This window comes from Zosterops lateralis, assembly GCF_965231275.1.
Source record: "Zosterops lateralis genome assembly, chromosome: Z".
Taxonomy (NCBI): Eukaryota; Metazoa; Chordata; class Aves; order Passeriformes; family Zosteropidae; genus Zosterops; species Zosterops lateralis.
Genome location: NC_139800.1, coordinates 46,192,358 through 46,209,189, shown reverse-complemented (window position 1 = coordinate 46,209,189; position 16,832 = coordinate 46,192,358). Strand labels below are relative to the sequence as shown.

General features: G+C 42.7%; 1 protein-coding gene across 1 annotated transcript in view; it reads right to left on the bottom strand.

Annotated features, from left to right (window-relative positions):
• Window positions 1–548: 548 nt before the first annotated feature.
• The window catches only part of TRABD2A (TraB domain containing 2A), a gene marked incomplete at its 3' end in the record, with an annotated part of 77,560 nt that continues 61,276 nt past the window's right edge, over window positions 549–16,832 (bottom strand). The window contains exons 5-7 of the mRNA XM_083884324.1: window positions 11,923–12,013; window positions 4,225–4,476; window positions 549–729 (exon numbers count right to left, since the gene is read on the bottom strand). Coding sequence (XP_083740450.1) covers window positions 549–729; window positions 4,225–4,476; window positions 11,923–12,013 — 524 coding nt within the window. The remainder of the gene's footprint in view (window positions 730–4,224; window positions 4,477–11,922; window positions 12,014–16,832) is intronic.

The following is a 16,832-nucleotide window of genomic DNA, read 5'->3' as shown; positions in this document are numbered from 1 at the left end:
AGGCAGCAGAAACATTCAGTTCACAAGTCTTCACTGTTTTATTCTATTGTAGGTGTTGTTCATGAACCTTTATCTGTAATCTGGAGCCCTAACAAGCAAAATTTAAAGCATTACCAGTAGAGACATACAGTAAATACCAACTCTCTTTTCCCAGCTCTGCTCATATGTTCCAATAAACAAGTCAGTGGTGTGTAAATCTTTTTAGAAGGCACTGAAGGTGAAAAATATGTACTTTAGATGAGCTCAAACAGCTAAACGACAGCTATGTTATAGTGGCATTACAATCTCCCCAAAGTATTATGGGATAACATGAAATCATTCTTCTGCAAGAGAAGGATAAATAACACTTTCATTAAAATATCTTCTCCTGTATTGGGCAGGTCAAACCAGAATAGAGTTAATGATCTGGACTCAGGAAAAGGAGGCAGTTTAATAACACTCCAAAGAATAGGTGTCCCACTCATAGTCTTCTATTTCTGTTTTTGCATAAGTTTCTTTTTTTTATTATTTTTAAGGCAAGAGTCTCGCAGCTTGGGTCTTCCTGTGTTTCAATGAAGTATTATCTTATGCAAAGTCAAAGCCAGTAGTGGAAGGAGGAGAGGATGAGAAAGTTGATGAGCACTGCTGGTGTCTGCACGAGTGTGACTGGACCGTCTGTGGCCCCGGGGCTGGGGCTCCACCGTGATGTAGCCATTAATGATGCGGATCCGGGGAGGGGGATCAGTAGCACTGCAAGACAAGAGAAGAATATCAGTCCTGACAGAGCCCAAGCTGCCCAACAGCCACAGAGCAGAAGGTGGCCAGTGTCTGTTCTCCACTGTCAGTTTTCTGGGTCCATGCAAATGGTCTCTTGTACAAGTTACACACTGAACAAAACTCTGTGCCTCTTAAATGGCAGTGCTGTCTTGTCCCTTCCTCACACATGTGGATAATTCACACACCAGCCCACAAGGATGAGGTGCTACCCAGCCAAACTATGAAGTATACTTGAGAGGGAACAGCAAAGAGACTGAGGAGGGTGATGACAGCACCGAAATACCTGTTCTGTCTCAAGCCTACCCAGCTTGTTCATTACTCCCATACAGTCAGCTGGGTGGGTAAGATGACCATATTCCTAGCCCTTGTCAACTAAGCAGAAAATAGATAAGGACAAAACAAGTGTTGTTGCAGAGGAGTGTCACTGCAAGGGCACTTGCTGAGCACAGCTGAAGTGAGGCATATGTTTTCTGAGTACATCTTCTTCAGCCATGCTTCATGTACCTTAGTATGGACTCACCTTGTCTCCATACCACATCATCTCTTCCACAGATCAGGAACTACAAAGATTTACATGATGTACTTTAAGCAGAGGAAGAATGGCTTCCAGAAACAAATCCTAGATCATCACATTCCAGAGTATCTCCCAGTGGTAGAGAGTACATTGTGATGAACAAGAACTGAATTAGAGCATACATGAGCTGAGCTCCCATAATGGCAATATATGATGGAGGAGAGAAATTTGTATGCTCCAGGCTGCTGATGCCAACTGACCTGAACTGGGGGAGATCATACACCACAGCAGGCCAAGAGTCAGAAGGCTTAAATACTACACAGGATGTTGTTCTGTTTGGCCATGGACTGAAAGCAATACTTGACACCACAGCTGTGTGACTGACATAGACCCCAGGAATGCATGGTGCTGTGTAAAACCTGAAGACAAATCTTTACAAAACTAAAAGCAAGTCCACCTAGCAAATACGAAAACCAAGTAATTTCTTCTGCACCCAACTTTCAGCTGCTGTGCACCATTCTTGCCTTATTTCAGTCCACTAAGCAAAAATACTTTGGGAAATTGAAGGCAATTACTATCCTTTTTAAAAACACTTTATTCTTCCTTACCCAAAGGGCTCCCCAGAAGATCTGAACAAAAGCCAGAGAGAAGCCAGCTGGCAGCCTATCAAGGAAATGCAGCCAGCAGCTGATGCATACAGAGGAACAAACCAAGGCCATTCTGACAAGCCCTCTACAACACTATTAAATCACTCAAGCTGCAGCTTTCACATTTGCAGGCTCACAGGAGAAATCACAGAATTATGCAGGTTGGAAAAGACCTTTAAGGTCATTAAGCCCACCTGTAAACCTGAAAGCTGTGAATGGCCCATTCGTAAGAAGCCCGACAGCTTTACCTGTGTCTGCACACAGGAATGTTTAGAGAGAGCAATGAGAGACAGACATGCCCTGCACAGGCGAGTTGGAGCCCAGAAGCGCTGGATTTCCCTGGGAAGGGATGGGCCGCGAGGTGGGGCTGTCAGCCCAGCAGACAACCCGGGCTTTACAAAAAGCCCAGCGCACGGGTGGGGCTCCTGCCTGAGGGACAGCTGCCTTCCCTCGCCGCTACGGCACAGCAATCGCCCAGGGATCGATTGTCTTTCCTGCCATGCAACATCTCCATCTCCAGACATTTAACCTCTTCTCTGCTGCTAAGGAGTCACCTCTACAAGGCATTTGTCACCTAGCACCACTCACCTGAGGTAGGTTTCTAGCACACAGGACAACTTAAATAGTAGGGGGAAAAAAGGAAACATACAAAGAAGAGAAGAAAAGCAGCATCTGCTGCTCCCATATTTATGCAGCAGTTTCCTAGGCTGCCATCATGTGCTTTGTTTTGCCTCTCTACTGCCTGGCAGTACCTGAAATCTAGTATACAGCCCTAATGTGTCTTCAGTTTGCTCACAGTAGCACATCTTCCCATATTCCCTCTTCTTTTGAAGGCTTGATACTGCAAGTGCACAGGTGTCTTAGAGTCACCGCCCACTGACTTCCTGAGCTTTGTGGGAGCAACTGCATATAAAACACTGAACAAAGCACAGTGGAGGCAGGGTGGGAGATTAAGACAGACATTCCTTAGCATTTCAACTAAACAGACTACCAACAGAAACTCCAAAAATCCATTCATAACCAGCCAGTGTCAACTACATTAATAGAAAGTAAATGGTACATTAAGAGATAAAATCAAGGGCAATCAGTATAGGACTTGTTATATTGGTGAATCTTGGGCTGTATATAGGTCTGTCAGAGGACATCTTACATAAGCATTTGTCTCTCTTTGTCTCCCAAATACTTATAAAGTTGAAGGAAGGAGCAGAGAAGGGAATAAAAAATCTGACAATGGCTGAATGTATCAAACAGAACAGCTGCTGCAGTCACTTGTGGCCAACCTGAGCCATGTATCACTCACAGCAGTGGTACAGTTAGGATCCAGGGATCCGATAGGAAAGGCATAGGAGAACCCTGCTATACTCAGTAACTTGGGGAGCAGGAAGAAGTATTCTTCAGAGAAGAAAAATCCAAATAACATACAGGGTCTATTTCAAGAACTGTCAGACTTGGCTCCATCACCCCAGCATGTCTGGTTGTTTATAGTATCACAAAAATTTAATGCCTTCAACCTGAGTATGGCAGAGATACAGACACACAAAGTACAGAAGAAAGCAGGTTTTGGGCATGTGTATTACCTCACAGGGGGGAAACATTAAGGTATACATTCAGCCACAGGCCCAAGTATAGGTAGTGAGAAAGAAATTGGCACCTTTTTTTTTTTTTTTTTTTTTTTTTTTTTTTTTTTTTTTTTTTTTTTTTCCAGGTTGCCCTAGTTCTGGTAGGTAAGCAAGCTTTTCTGGATGAAAAGAAAGGGATATGTGTGAACCTCCACCGCACAACACACTTTTTTTTTAATATAAACTCTGCCATCCATTAGACTGTCATTTTTTCAGGCTGAAAGAATACAGAGACTGAAAATACTGCATGAATATTGCCCCAGTGCAAGGGGAACATGTGCCAGGAATGTTAGTTTCCTCATATGCAGCAGCTTTTGCATAATGGTCAAAGGCTTTGATCTATACCAACTACCACTGGACCCAGCCTTTCACGAAAGAGAGGACTGCAATATGCTTGCAATCCCTAAAACCCAAAGGCAGAATGATCTAAACAACGCTTCCACTTGTTTTATGTCTAGTTTTTCAAAAATCTAACTATGCAAAGAAAAAATAGAAAGCTTTTTTTGCCACTAAAAGCACAAGAAACCTTGTGCAAATGCTTCAGAAAGAATCACAGCAGTGGAGAAGGTCAGATCTTGTCCACGGGATATATCTGCCCCTGCAGAAGTTTGAAGATCTGTATGAAACCATTTAAGTTAAGGCCCAGTTTGCATGACAAGCCATCCTCCCCTCCCCAGCCATTAGCTACCTTTTTTCAAGGCGAACCCAGAGGTCGCTAAATTGTCGCAGTCTTTGCTTCTTCTGCTGCTTTTTCTTCTTCTTTTTGTACTTCCTGTCTACTTTCATGAGCACATCAATACTGTCAGGGAATAGTAGGTGAGGCAGGAACTCTTCCTCCTCCTCTTCCTTCTCCTTCAGAGGGTGCAGGGGAAGCTCACGGGACATGACATAGGGACTGTGTGAGGATGAAAAGGCTAACAAGGTTTTGGGAGATTTTCGGCTGGAAGAAGGAGAGAACATAGATAACATTTAAAAAGGCTTCGAGGCAGAATCCTGTAATAGAGAGTATCAAGGCACATACATATAAAATAGATGTTTCCCCCTGGATGCTCATTTCTCTGCCTCGTATACTTGCTCCCTTTTCCTTTAGTGAGTATTGATTTTGTGATCCAAAATAGTGCTCTTTAGCAAAAAAATATCTTTGGAAAAGAGGCAATCTGTATCAGAGGAAAGAATGCAGTCTGGATAAAGGTGGAGTAACTCTTGGTAATAAGCTTGCATATCTAGAAAGAGACCAAAACGGAATTACTTCTAAGTCAGAGTCAAACCACACTCCTCTAGTCTCATGTGCTGCAGAACACAGACCAGATTACTCCTTTCAACATTCCTGCCGAGAGCGAACTCACTTGGGGGACAAGGGGAAGGGGCAAACAAAACAACTAAAGCACACCAACTGATGAAACCAGTTCTGGATCAGCAGCTCTCACTGGTGGAGAAGATAAGAAACAAGCTAGCCCGCAGACTGTGGTCATGGGTACAGAAATACAGCTTAAAAATTATCATCTTTGAAGGGAAAGGTAACCACTAACAGTAACCTGATTGCATGCTGGACCCAGAGAAGGCTAAGGAGTTCTTAATGACCCAAATGGCAAGTGTTCCAGCCAAGCTGCCCAAGTCAGGCAAGGCAAATGGGAGTATGAAGACCTCAAGTAAAATGTTGGGACAGAATCAAGTTCAAGACCATCTAAGGAGCCTGAATGTACACAAGTGCATGGGGCCTGACGAGATTCATCTGTGGGTTCTTAGGAAGCTGGCAAATAAGTTGCTAAGCTACTATCAATCTTTTTGAAAACTTGTGGCATTCAGGTGAAATTCCCAACGCCTGAAAAAAGGGAAACATAACCCTCATTTTTAAAAAGGAGAAAGTGAAAGTTTCACCTCTGTGTCAGGCAAGATCACGGAGCAGATGCTCCTGAATACTATGCTAAAACAAACATGGAAAACAAAGAGGTGATTTGTACCAGCTAATATGGTTTTACCAAGGGCAAACAATGCCTGTTAAATTTGATTATCTTCTTTCATGGGACTTAGCACTGATGGATGTGGCAGAGCAACTGTCATCATCTGCCTGGACTTACGCAAAGCATTTGACACTGTCCCACACAATATCCGTGTCTCCAAAGTAGATAGACATAGATTTAATGGATGGATTACTTGGCAGATAAAGAACTGGCTGGATGCCCACACACAAACAATTGTGGTCAACAGCTCCTTCTTGACACGAAAACCAGTGATGAATGGTCTCTCTCAAGGGTCCGTACTGGCACCATCACTGGTCAAGATCTTTGTCAGTGACATGTACAGTGGGATCAAGGGCACTCTCAGCAAGTTTGGCACCAACATCGAGCTCTGTGGAGCAGACAACTTTCTGGAGGGAAGGGATGACATCCAGAGTGGCCTGGACAGGCTGGAGAGGTGGGGCTGTGCAAAGCCCATGAAGTGCAACAAGTGCAAGGTCCTGTACCTGGGTTGTGGCAATCCCAGACTGTGGGGGTGCTGAAATGGTATCATAGATTTCTTAGTTGTAGGTTTGATGTGATTTGGACTTTAACCCTAGCCAGGCAAAGTTCTTGTCTTGGAGGGTTCTTATCCTAAGTTGATAAGAGTTACTAAGGCAACCTAATCCTCTGCCCAGGGTTTCGGTCATCCTATTGTATTTTCCCCCATCCCATTGTATTCTCTCCCACATGCCCATCATACCCCAGGCCCCAAAACCTTCAGGAGAGGTGTCTGACAGTGATTGGTGGGTTTCACAGGACCACATCCCAAATTCACCTGATTTGTTAATGTTGTGTATTGCATTTTGGCCTTACCCACCTGGCTTTGTTTCATTGGTCTTGTAACTTGTGTCCACCCCCGAGATTTTGGGGGAACAAAAACCCCCTGTAACCGAGGCCGGGGGTCACTCCCCAGAGGCACAGGCCTGGAACCAGGGGCTGCCCCTGAGTTACCCGAATAAAACCTTTCTCCCTGAGCCTGGAGTGTCCCCTCTTTCGAACCACGGCCGAGACAGCTAAGGCAAAAGCACTGCGGAGCCAAAGACCCACGCAAAGGTACTGTTGGACGTATCAGAGCTAGCAGGGTGGCCCAGCCGACGCTGAGCTGACCTGAGAGACAGATACGCGAAGCAACACCAGACACAGCTACAGACTGAGTGGAGAACTGATTGAGGCACCCTGAGGAGAAGGATGAGGGTGATGGCTAATGAAAAACTTAACATGACCCAGCAATGTGCCCTCACAGCCCTGAAAAGCAATGGGATCCTGGGCTGCATCCAAAGCAGCATGGGCAGCAGGAGAGGGAGAGGATTCTGCCCCCTCTGCTCTGCTGAGACCCCACCCAGAACCCTGCACCCAGCTCTGGGGTTCTCAGTGTGAGAAGGACATGGAGGCTACAACATTAGTAAAAGCACTGGAGAACCTCTCTTGTGAAGACAGACTGAGAAAGCTAGGTCAGTTCATTCTGGAGAAGAGAAGGCTGTATGCAGACCTCATAGCAACTTCCCAGTATCTGAACAGTCCTACAGGGAAGCTGGAGAGGCACACTTTGTCAGGAATTGTAGTGACAGGAGTAAGAGAGGCAAACTGAAGAAGGAATTAATTTAGGCCAGGACTGGGAAGAAATTCTTTACTGTGAGAATGGTGAAATACTGGAAGAAGTTGCCTAGGGAGGTTATGATGCTCCAACCCCGGCACTTTCCAAAACCTGGATGCATAAGACATTGAGCAAACTGTTCTAGTGGGAGGTATCTCTGTCCATGGCAGGGGGATTAGGACTACATGATCTTTGAAGTCCTTCCCAATCCCTAATTTTCTATGATTCTGTGATTAAGGAATCCTTTGGGCCATCTAGTCTGCATCAACTAAAAGCAGATTAGTTTTGGCACCACTAAGTTCACTATCTTCTTATTTTCTTTTTGATGAAGGCAGATGGTATGAAGCAGTGAATGCACAGCCTTTACAAAACATCATGTGTCTGACACATAAGAGACTAGAGCTCAACACATCATTGTGGCATTGGCTTCTAGTGTTGATCTGCAAAAGGGTGTAATGCTGTCCTGCCACTCAGATAAAGCACATGAAGGAGCATGAAATAGTGGCCTTAGTGGGTTTTACGGACAAGTATGGAGGTCTACACAAAGGGGAGGAAACTGAGAAATTGCATCTCTCTTATAAGCAGAGACAAGTTTTGCACACATTTATAGCAAGTAATGAGGGAATGGGAGTCAGGCCTTAGCCTTCCAGGTGTCCAGATCCTATATTAGGCTGGCAGCATTACTGGGAATATCAAAGGAGCTCCAGCAAGTGAGATATGTCACTGAGACTGTGTGCATGTACAAAGTGTCTTACAAGACAAATCTTGGAAACCCAAAGTTGAGGTCCAAGAAAAAGCTCTTAGAGCTATGACTACTCAGCTTCCTGTGAAGGTGATAAATTGAAAAAAAAACAGTAATCAGCTCCACCCTGATTACTGAAGCTCTGTTTCTTTTTTTCTTAGAACATGCAACATCTCATCTATACTCTAAGGCAGGCAGTCTGCAGTGTTCTATTCACTCATGGCTTTGCTGGCCCACATTTCTCATTGTTTGGAACAATTTTTCCTCTTCATTTGTTTATGAGAATCTTGGACAAAACCAGAAACTCAAACCACTCTGCGTATACACAGAAACTAGCAGGAATATCTGACTGATATTATGGCTCCTTCAGAAAGAGAAGAGATGCAACAGTCTTCTGTAACAGAAGTGCAGACTGGCTTAGGCTGAAATTCGAAAAGTAACAGAAAACCACAGACCACCGAGCAGAAACCTGCCTTTAGTCAATGAAACTTTCCCAGAATCGTGCTCCTTTTTCAGCTTCCAATGGCATAAAAGGATGTGGTCTGGAAAGAGACATATTCCAGCATGGGTGCAGTTTTCAAGCTAGTCCATCACTGTATGCGTATCAATTTGATAGCAAATAGAGAGCAAGTCATGGAGAAAGGGAAATGAAGTTGAGGACTAGAACATCAAGAGAGTAGATGGAACACAAAGATAATCTGTCTTATTTGCTGCAAGGAAAATCAGAGTGATCACATGTTCAAGTTTATATGAGAGAGCCTGCTGCAGAATGGACCTTGGGTTATCAATCTCATTCAAAATCATTGTAGTGTCACACTCTGTCATACTTTATCACCTCTGAACTGTCATGATCTTTCAGCTCTCCTCCTCAGCTGCTTCACATTACCCACTCTATAACTCCCCCTTACAGAATGATGACCCCTCATTAGCTCTCTCCAGAAACCTGATCTGTGTAAAGGACTCCCTATGATTTCGTTTTTCACCATTTCTCTTCACTATTTTTGTTCCTTAAGTAAGCCCCAGAGTGGACAGCACCCTGCCCCTGTAGATTGCCATGCTGCCTGCAGCCTTCCCTACTGAACCCATGGTCACACCATGCTGGAGCTCAGCACTGCTACAGGTAGAAGATTACCTGCATCTTGCATGGCCAGACATTTATTCTGATAGACACATCCATATATCAAAGCTCCTTTGCAATGTTTCTTGCAGGCATTTCTTCTAGAGATCACTTGAAAAGGAGCAGAGATTCAAAAGCCCATCCTTCTTCCCCCCAGGCCAATTCCCTCTCCAGTCACAGCAGCTAAGGGAGAGTCAGCAAGCACCTTAATGATGGCTGGATTGTGTTGACTATTTTACAATATATAACTAGATTCTAAAATCAGGAACAACAGTTAAAGACCAAAGTGAGTCAGAAGGAGCTTGACTGAACTTCTGGTACTATTTAGAAACTGCCTCTTGCAATACTGTCTGCTTGAAGCACCTCCTTTGCCTTCCCTGCCTGGGAGACACCAGGGAGAAGGAACTTTTCTGTCTCAAACGAGGGGCATCCATCACATTTGCTCTGCACATGGACAGGACACCTCAGGCAGCCTTGCCTGCTGCAGGAAAATGAGCGTAACTATCCTGCATGCTTATTGGTTCCTACAAATAGATAGGAACTTACCTCACAAGGGACTTTTTGTTTAGCCAGAGCACAGGACACAGCAGACTGTGCCACTACAGCAGAACATCATGCTGCAGGGAAGGGAGATGATTGCAGACTTCCTCCTTCTTGCATTTTAGGACCTCTCAACTAATATACCTATTGTGTCTGACACCAGAGCAGTCATTTAAATTCTCTGTCTCTGTCCAACCACTTGCATTTTTATCCTGTCTCAATTATGATCAGTGAAATAGTCCACAGGTACTGACTTGACTGTGTGCAGCACAATGTAGGACAATAACTGGATACAGTTCAACATTTATGTGATCAACACTGGATTTACTGCCACAGGCTGCTCTACTATTTGCTCCCAGAACAAGCCTAGGATAGCAATCAAGTGAAATCTTCCTTCCAAGATGGAAGGCTCTTTTTCTTGGAACCCACATTTTTCTTAAAATGTATTTTATATTTTTTAAATCTCTTTCCAAGTCATCCAGAAATGTCAACAGTGAAGTGCTATCTTCTTACTCAGGTTTAGTATCAAGACTCTAGGAAAGGTGTTCTGTCCAACAGTCCTGATAAGAGGTTTAAGATGCAACTGATGCCAAACTGAGGGCTTTCAAAGTCACAAGGGGCTGTACAATGAACTCCCATGATGTGGTTATGGAACTGGGTGCCCAGCTACTCCAAGTAACCTTGATACCAACCTTCCCAATGAGTAAAAATCTATCCCTCCTTTCTTCAGTCTGCCCTTGTGTATTTTCAAGTACCTATTGAGCTGTCTTACTTTAAGCTTTAAGAAGCTGCTGCAGCCGTTTTTAGGAATATCTAAGCTAAGAATGGAAAAACAACATGAAAATATAAGTGCAGACTGTTTTGGGTTTGGTTTGGGTTTTTTTATCATCCCTGTCAACACTGATACACTGGATTTTCTGGCACAAATCAAGCTTTATAGAATCATTAAGTCTCATGCTTAAGCACAGGTGCTTCTCATTGTCAGACTACCTGCCCACTAACAGAAACAGGGTTAGGGGCTGGCATTCACGTAATCATGGGCTAAGTCTTGGATCAGGTGTTTTTCAGTGCATAAAGCATTAATGATGTATGTTCATGTCAAGAATCATTGCAGAAACATAACGTGCCAGAATTTCAAGCTCATGTTTTCACACAACAGCAAAGGTAGTATAAAGAGAAAGATAAGCAATCAGAGTATGAGAGAAACAGCTGTTACTAATTTGCACCACACCTGTAAAGCCCTTTGCACAGACCAAGACTCAACACTGTGCCCTCTGCACAAATCCTATCAAAAGGTGGTAGTCCTACCAGAGAGTCCCATATCAGAAACATGGGAGAGGAGGGACAGAGATGTAAAGGATACTGTGCCATGCACAGAAGATAAAAGGGAAACAGAACCACAATTGGGACCAATTTCCAATTTTCTCCTCTGAGGTTTTTTAGCAGTGAAGAGCTAGTATATCTGACTGCTGCATGTTTAGTAGGAGTCTGGAGAAGGGGAAAGCAAAGATTGCAGACCCTAAGCTGGTGGCAAGAATTCCAAGAAGAGGTGAGTCAAAGCACAAGTAATTCTTGTTAGAGGGTGGAGAAGATTATCTAGCATTCTATAGCTACTGAAACCATGGAGGTGGATAAAAGCATCCAGTAAGAGATAAAAAGAGGCAGGAAGGGTATATCCCAAAGGACAGCTGCAAGATGAACCAGAACAACAAATACCTTAGTTTAAAAATGCAGAAGAAAGCAGGGGATGTGAGAGCAATCAGTCATAGAGACAGCTTGCAAAGACCCTGAGCTATCAGATTCCAGACTGAAGAGTAAACAGAAAAAAATAAAAATATAGCAGTATAAAAGAAGGGGATTGTTAAAAGGCAGGGCAGTCAAACACATAAAAGAGAGAAAAGAGGAACCTGGAAACCTGTGTGGTACAAGACAGCTTCAGATCTGATAAACCAAGCATGCATACTCTACAGCTGTTAATTTAAGAGTTGAAAACTTACAAGGGCAGAAATTTTATTAGCGACAAGAACAACAAAGAAACAAGAAGACCCAAACAAACAAAAAAAGCCTCTTAAACAAAAACAACAAAAACCCCACCAACCCCAAAACCATGAAAAACACACTACAAAACCAAGAAACAAAAACAACAAACCCACAAACCAAACACCCAACAACAAGACCCAATGAACAAAACAACAACAACAAAAAAAAAAAAAACCAAAAAAACCAACAACAACAACAACAAAAAAACCCTCAAAGCAAAACCAAATATAATCCCTTTTCCAAACTAGCTCCTAGCTCACTCTTAGTTATAGCTCCAGCTGCCATTCCTACTTCATAATTATTTACAAACCCACCCCCCAATGGCTGCTCAGGTAGGTAAAAGCATGCATTACTTGTTGATGGCTTGTCCAGCTGGAGTGTGTTCTACCTCGTACCCTTCTCTCCTCAAAACATCAATCACTGTGTTGTTGCCCATGAAGTGACCTGCAGTTAAAAGAAAAATTACATCAGAACTCACCAACCACATGGAAAGAGGGAGAAGAGCAACAAAGTCCTTCCTCATCACAGGAGGTGTGCCACACTCTAGGCAGGCAGGGCTTTATCATTCCCCAGAAACACAGGATCTCTAATGAGTGATTTCTGAACTTTCCCAAGGTCACTTCAATTACTCCATTCAGCCTTTTTAAAATGCAGATGTGATGGCAATTACTCTGGTCCCACAGGTTGCTGTATAATGGTCTGCCCAGGGAGTTGGTGGAGTCACCGTCCCTGGAAGTGTAAGTAAAGACTGAGTGTGTTACTTAGCACCACAGTCTAGCTGGCATGGTGATGATTGTTCAAAGATTGGACTTTATAATGTCAGAAGTCTTTTTCAACCTAACTGACTCTGTGATTGTCAGGCCATTGTGGATTACTTGAGGGAGTAAGAGATGAAGTTCAGAAACCTCTGTGCAAGAGGAGCAATGAATCTACCACTGGTGGTGATGCAAAGAAGGTCAGAATCCAGCCACATTTTAACAAACTCTAGCATCATGAAGACACAGAGCTGTTGCTAAGTATCACTAATGATCTTTAATTTATTAAGAATCATCCAACTGCAAAGAACAGAAAATCACTCTGAAAGCTGATGATTTAGATTAATGTCTTTCATTTCTTTATTATATGCCACTGGGGCCAGAAACTTGACCTCAGCCATGTTGATAAAAGGACTTAGTTTTAGAAGGACTTAGATAGTTCTGCCCTATTTCAATGATTTACACCTCCACTCCATTCTCAGACAGATGTGGTAGCTGGTAAAAAAATTGTATTTTGGCATCATAGTGAATAAATGATTACTCAAAGGCTGCAGGAGCTTTCCTGACTGGATGCTCCACTCACAGAATGTCTTTCACCATCACTCTAACACGTCATCAGTACAGGCTGCTGAGAAGCAGAAGAAAGAGAGAACAAAAGCCTTGCACACTCTTGCATACATAGATCCAGCTTTCATAAAACATTTCTTCATTTAACAGCCTACATAAATTAAATTTGGTGTTTGGCAAATTACTCATTAGAGAGAACCCTTGCTTCTGTAGATGTACACAGTGCTGAAACTAATAAGCAACTCCAGAAAAACTGTTTTCTGATAATACTTTTCATAAATACATGGCAATAGAACCAACAGAATTATACTAGTAGCCAGGGAGAGCAAGAAGCTATAAAGAGAATTCTAACAGTGCTGAGAATATCAGGAGACTAAACATAAGGGGTTCATGACTTTGCATTCCAAAAGGGGTTTGATGAATTGGAGTACAAAAATTCCAGTTTCTAGTCCAAATGAAACATTTTAACTGAACACTGCAATGCACACCCATTGGGTACCATATTTTCTCCCACAGTAATTGGATTTTCCCCCACCTCCTCAGATTAAATTTTGGTTTTAGAAGGAGTAAAACTTATGTAGCATTATGCTGACCTAACCTAATACTGTTGGTGTCTGCTGCTTCCGGATGGCTCAGCTCCAGGTACAGATAAACAAGAATTCTCTCGTGTCAGCAAAAAAGATCAGTTGCAGCAGGGAACAGGAATGATTGGAATGAAATATTGCAATTGAGTAAAATTAGCTAATGCAAAACAAACACTAGGTATATAAGACACCAGACCTAGTTTCTATCTCTCACCTTTAACACAGGGGAGATGTAGTGCAAAGGGAAGGGGAGAGGGATTCATTTCGCCTTCCCTGCTTCTACACAGCAGAGGAAGGAGTGCTTCCAAAGGATGATCCATTCCTTGCATATGACAGGGAGGTAGGACAACTTGGACTTGTAGAGAAGCGCCTCTCAGCTGACAAGGATAGGGGCAGTGTATATTCCAAGTTCAGATGAGGCATTCACCTCATGCAGGCAATGATGCATGAGGCAAATCCCATCTTCAGAAGTAAAAAGCCGTGCCAAGTCTCTGAACTCATATTTTCCTAATCCAAATCTTTCACGAGGAAAGGGACAAGGCATAAAGATAAGCAATCCATAGGGCAGTGTATGGTCTTAAAATAATTTTCCTCTAGGCAGTTTAAGAGCTTACAGTCACATGCATTTCAAGAGTGAGCTACTGAATAGCTGCTCACACCACACCATTAAACACTCTACTCCTCATCTATCTTCAGTCATCCTTGCTCAGAGTAGTGATTTAGAGTGGAATGTAGGAAATCACTGCAGCACGGATGAGTCTGATTTCAATCAGTCAACCTGCTTGAGTGACTTTCTGTAGCTGGGCTCTTTATTTTGAATTTAATTTAATGCAGTGATAAGAATATCTTTTTTGTCACAGTTATCTGTACATACTTTCACAGAGTGCCTTTGCTCATTGTTGCCAAGGCAATGAGTTATATCTGCATGTGCGAGAAAAATGATGTGTTAATATTGTGCAAAAGAGAACAGACCAAAAGAATAAATATGTGTAAAACAGATGCATACAAATACATACAGGCACATGATATTAGATTGCTCACAAGACATGATCCATCAGGAGCCACTAGATACATAAAGGGTTAGGTGATGCAGTATTCATTACCCCAAAGGTGGGCCACTAGCACTCTATGAAACAGAGCTTGTTTCTGGCCCAGAGGGTCTACAGGTTCCACTGAGTGAGACACAAAATTTAAAAAGGCAGAAGGGTGAGCATTTGAGGTACAGGACCCTAGCACAAGCCTCTCTAGAGTCAGACCTTTTGACTCATTACTAGGGACCGCCTCAAAAAGCATTCAGCGGTGTATGAGATTTCAGATTGCCAAAAACAATGCTAAGAAACACAGGAAAGATTCACTCTCCAAGGTTTAAGATCAAGCAGATTGCTGAAAGAGAGACTTAGATGATAAGTCATGTGACAGAGTGCAGGCCTCTTTCACCTGTTTTCTATTTAACGTAACACACTTGAATGCACCCCAAAAGAAAGGCCCTGGGCCCTGTCCCATCAGTAAGCCTGCTCTTTTCTGTCTGTACATAGCCCTGCCTTATCCTCACACCACTAGGTGAAGAGATGCCTCCAAGAGGTCATTTTACTCTGGCAGGGGGTGGGGAGTCATGAATCTTTATTCTTCTGCGTTCAAGCTCAAAGAGAAACTAAAAAGCTGTTGTGTGGACCAGCTCAACCATGCACTCTACTGGAGAGTAAATAAGACCAGGCCTTTAATCCGCACTGAAAGGAGATGGCATGCCTGCACGCAGGCGATATGCTCAAAGAACAATGCAGTTTGAGCAATGTGTACTTGCAGACTTGACCGTGCATTGTGTGCTTCTGACCTTCCTCAGTAGCCATACCCAATCCTATGGAACACAGGCTACTACTGCTGTCCTGAAAGCTGTGTCCCCTGCTTGCAGCTTTTACTGTCAGAACATGCAGAGCTGCTTCTATAACCGTGCCAGTTTAGATAAGTTTTTATCTAGATGACTGTGTGTTTCAGCAGAGACTGTTGAACCTGAATTTGAGCCATTGTGAGTCTGAAATACTTCTGCATCTAGCAAAAGGAACTAAGAAATATTGCAAACCAAAGATTCTGTTTCTGTTACTAAATTTTAACTTTTCACAGAAACCAAGTCTGCAAGACTCATGAAAACTATATTCCTCTCTGATTTTCAATAAAACCGACTATTCCAAGCAGATAAAGTTCTTTGACCTCTTAGAGCAATTTAAAAGGGAACCCCCAAGTATATATAATTCTGTGTTTTCTTTAGTAGAAAGATGGGACTTCCCACCTGCCCCAAAAGCACGTCAAGACCTCACCATTTACAAACATCCCAAGACAATGAATCACTGGACATACATGTAAAGACACCAAACTGTTTGTTAGGAAACCTGATCTTGTCCACTGACTTCCAAGATGTTGTGGAAACAACTAAAGCAGAGAATTATAGCACTGTAATCACAAAACAGCACAAATTAGTCCAGCCTCTGGAGACATCATAAAGCTGGATGGTTATTTGGACTGCAAGTGCTCAAATGGACTTTTGGTGCCAGAGACTCTACAGGTCACTGAAACGAATACTTTCAAGAAATTTTAGAAGTATGACTCTTATAATTATTTAGAAATTTCCTGGAAATGCCAATGGCAATTACCATCTGCTTTCATTCTTCCTAACTTTGCTTTAAACATCAACACGGTTATACTTTTTAAGTATGCACTGGGATTCAGAACTTGGAGTAATTTTAACCCAGCTAGTACAACTGTGGAGGAAAAAAGCTAGACAAAATATTTATTATGTTCCAAAGCAAGAGAAGAAAAGCAGTTGATGTAATCAATTAAATTACAAATCAGTTTCCTTCATACACATGCTTTCTGCATACACTTCTCAAGAGAAAGACACTGTTTCCAAGCATGAGTAGGATGCACCCAGGTGTAGCGAGCTTGTACTTCACTTCTCCCAGAATCAGGAGGAGGAAATTTTGCACAGTTATATTAGACAATCTAAGCAACATATGGAAAACTGGGATCAGTCATAAGTGGCTGGCATTCCAAATCTGCCATCTGTATCAAATGCAGAATATGTAATACTAAATCCAGTACATTCTTGCTTCTCACAGTATTTCCAAGTCCAGAAAAGTCCATGTACCAGAACATAAACCAAAGGACAAAGGGCATGGTACTGTCACAAATTTAATACTACAGGGAGAAGGAAATTACAAAGATTGAAGGGGATGAGTTTTCACCAGTGATGTTGTAAGTCAACTTAAAGAATTCCTGAATTCACATTAGGTGTAGAAGTATAAGGGTGTCACATTAAAATACCTCTGCAGGCTTGCAGGTCAAATCCCATAAAAACAGCCCTCC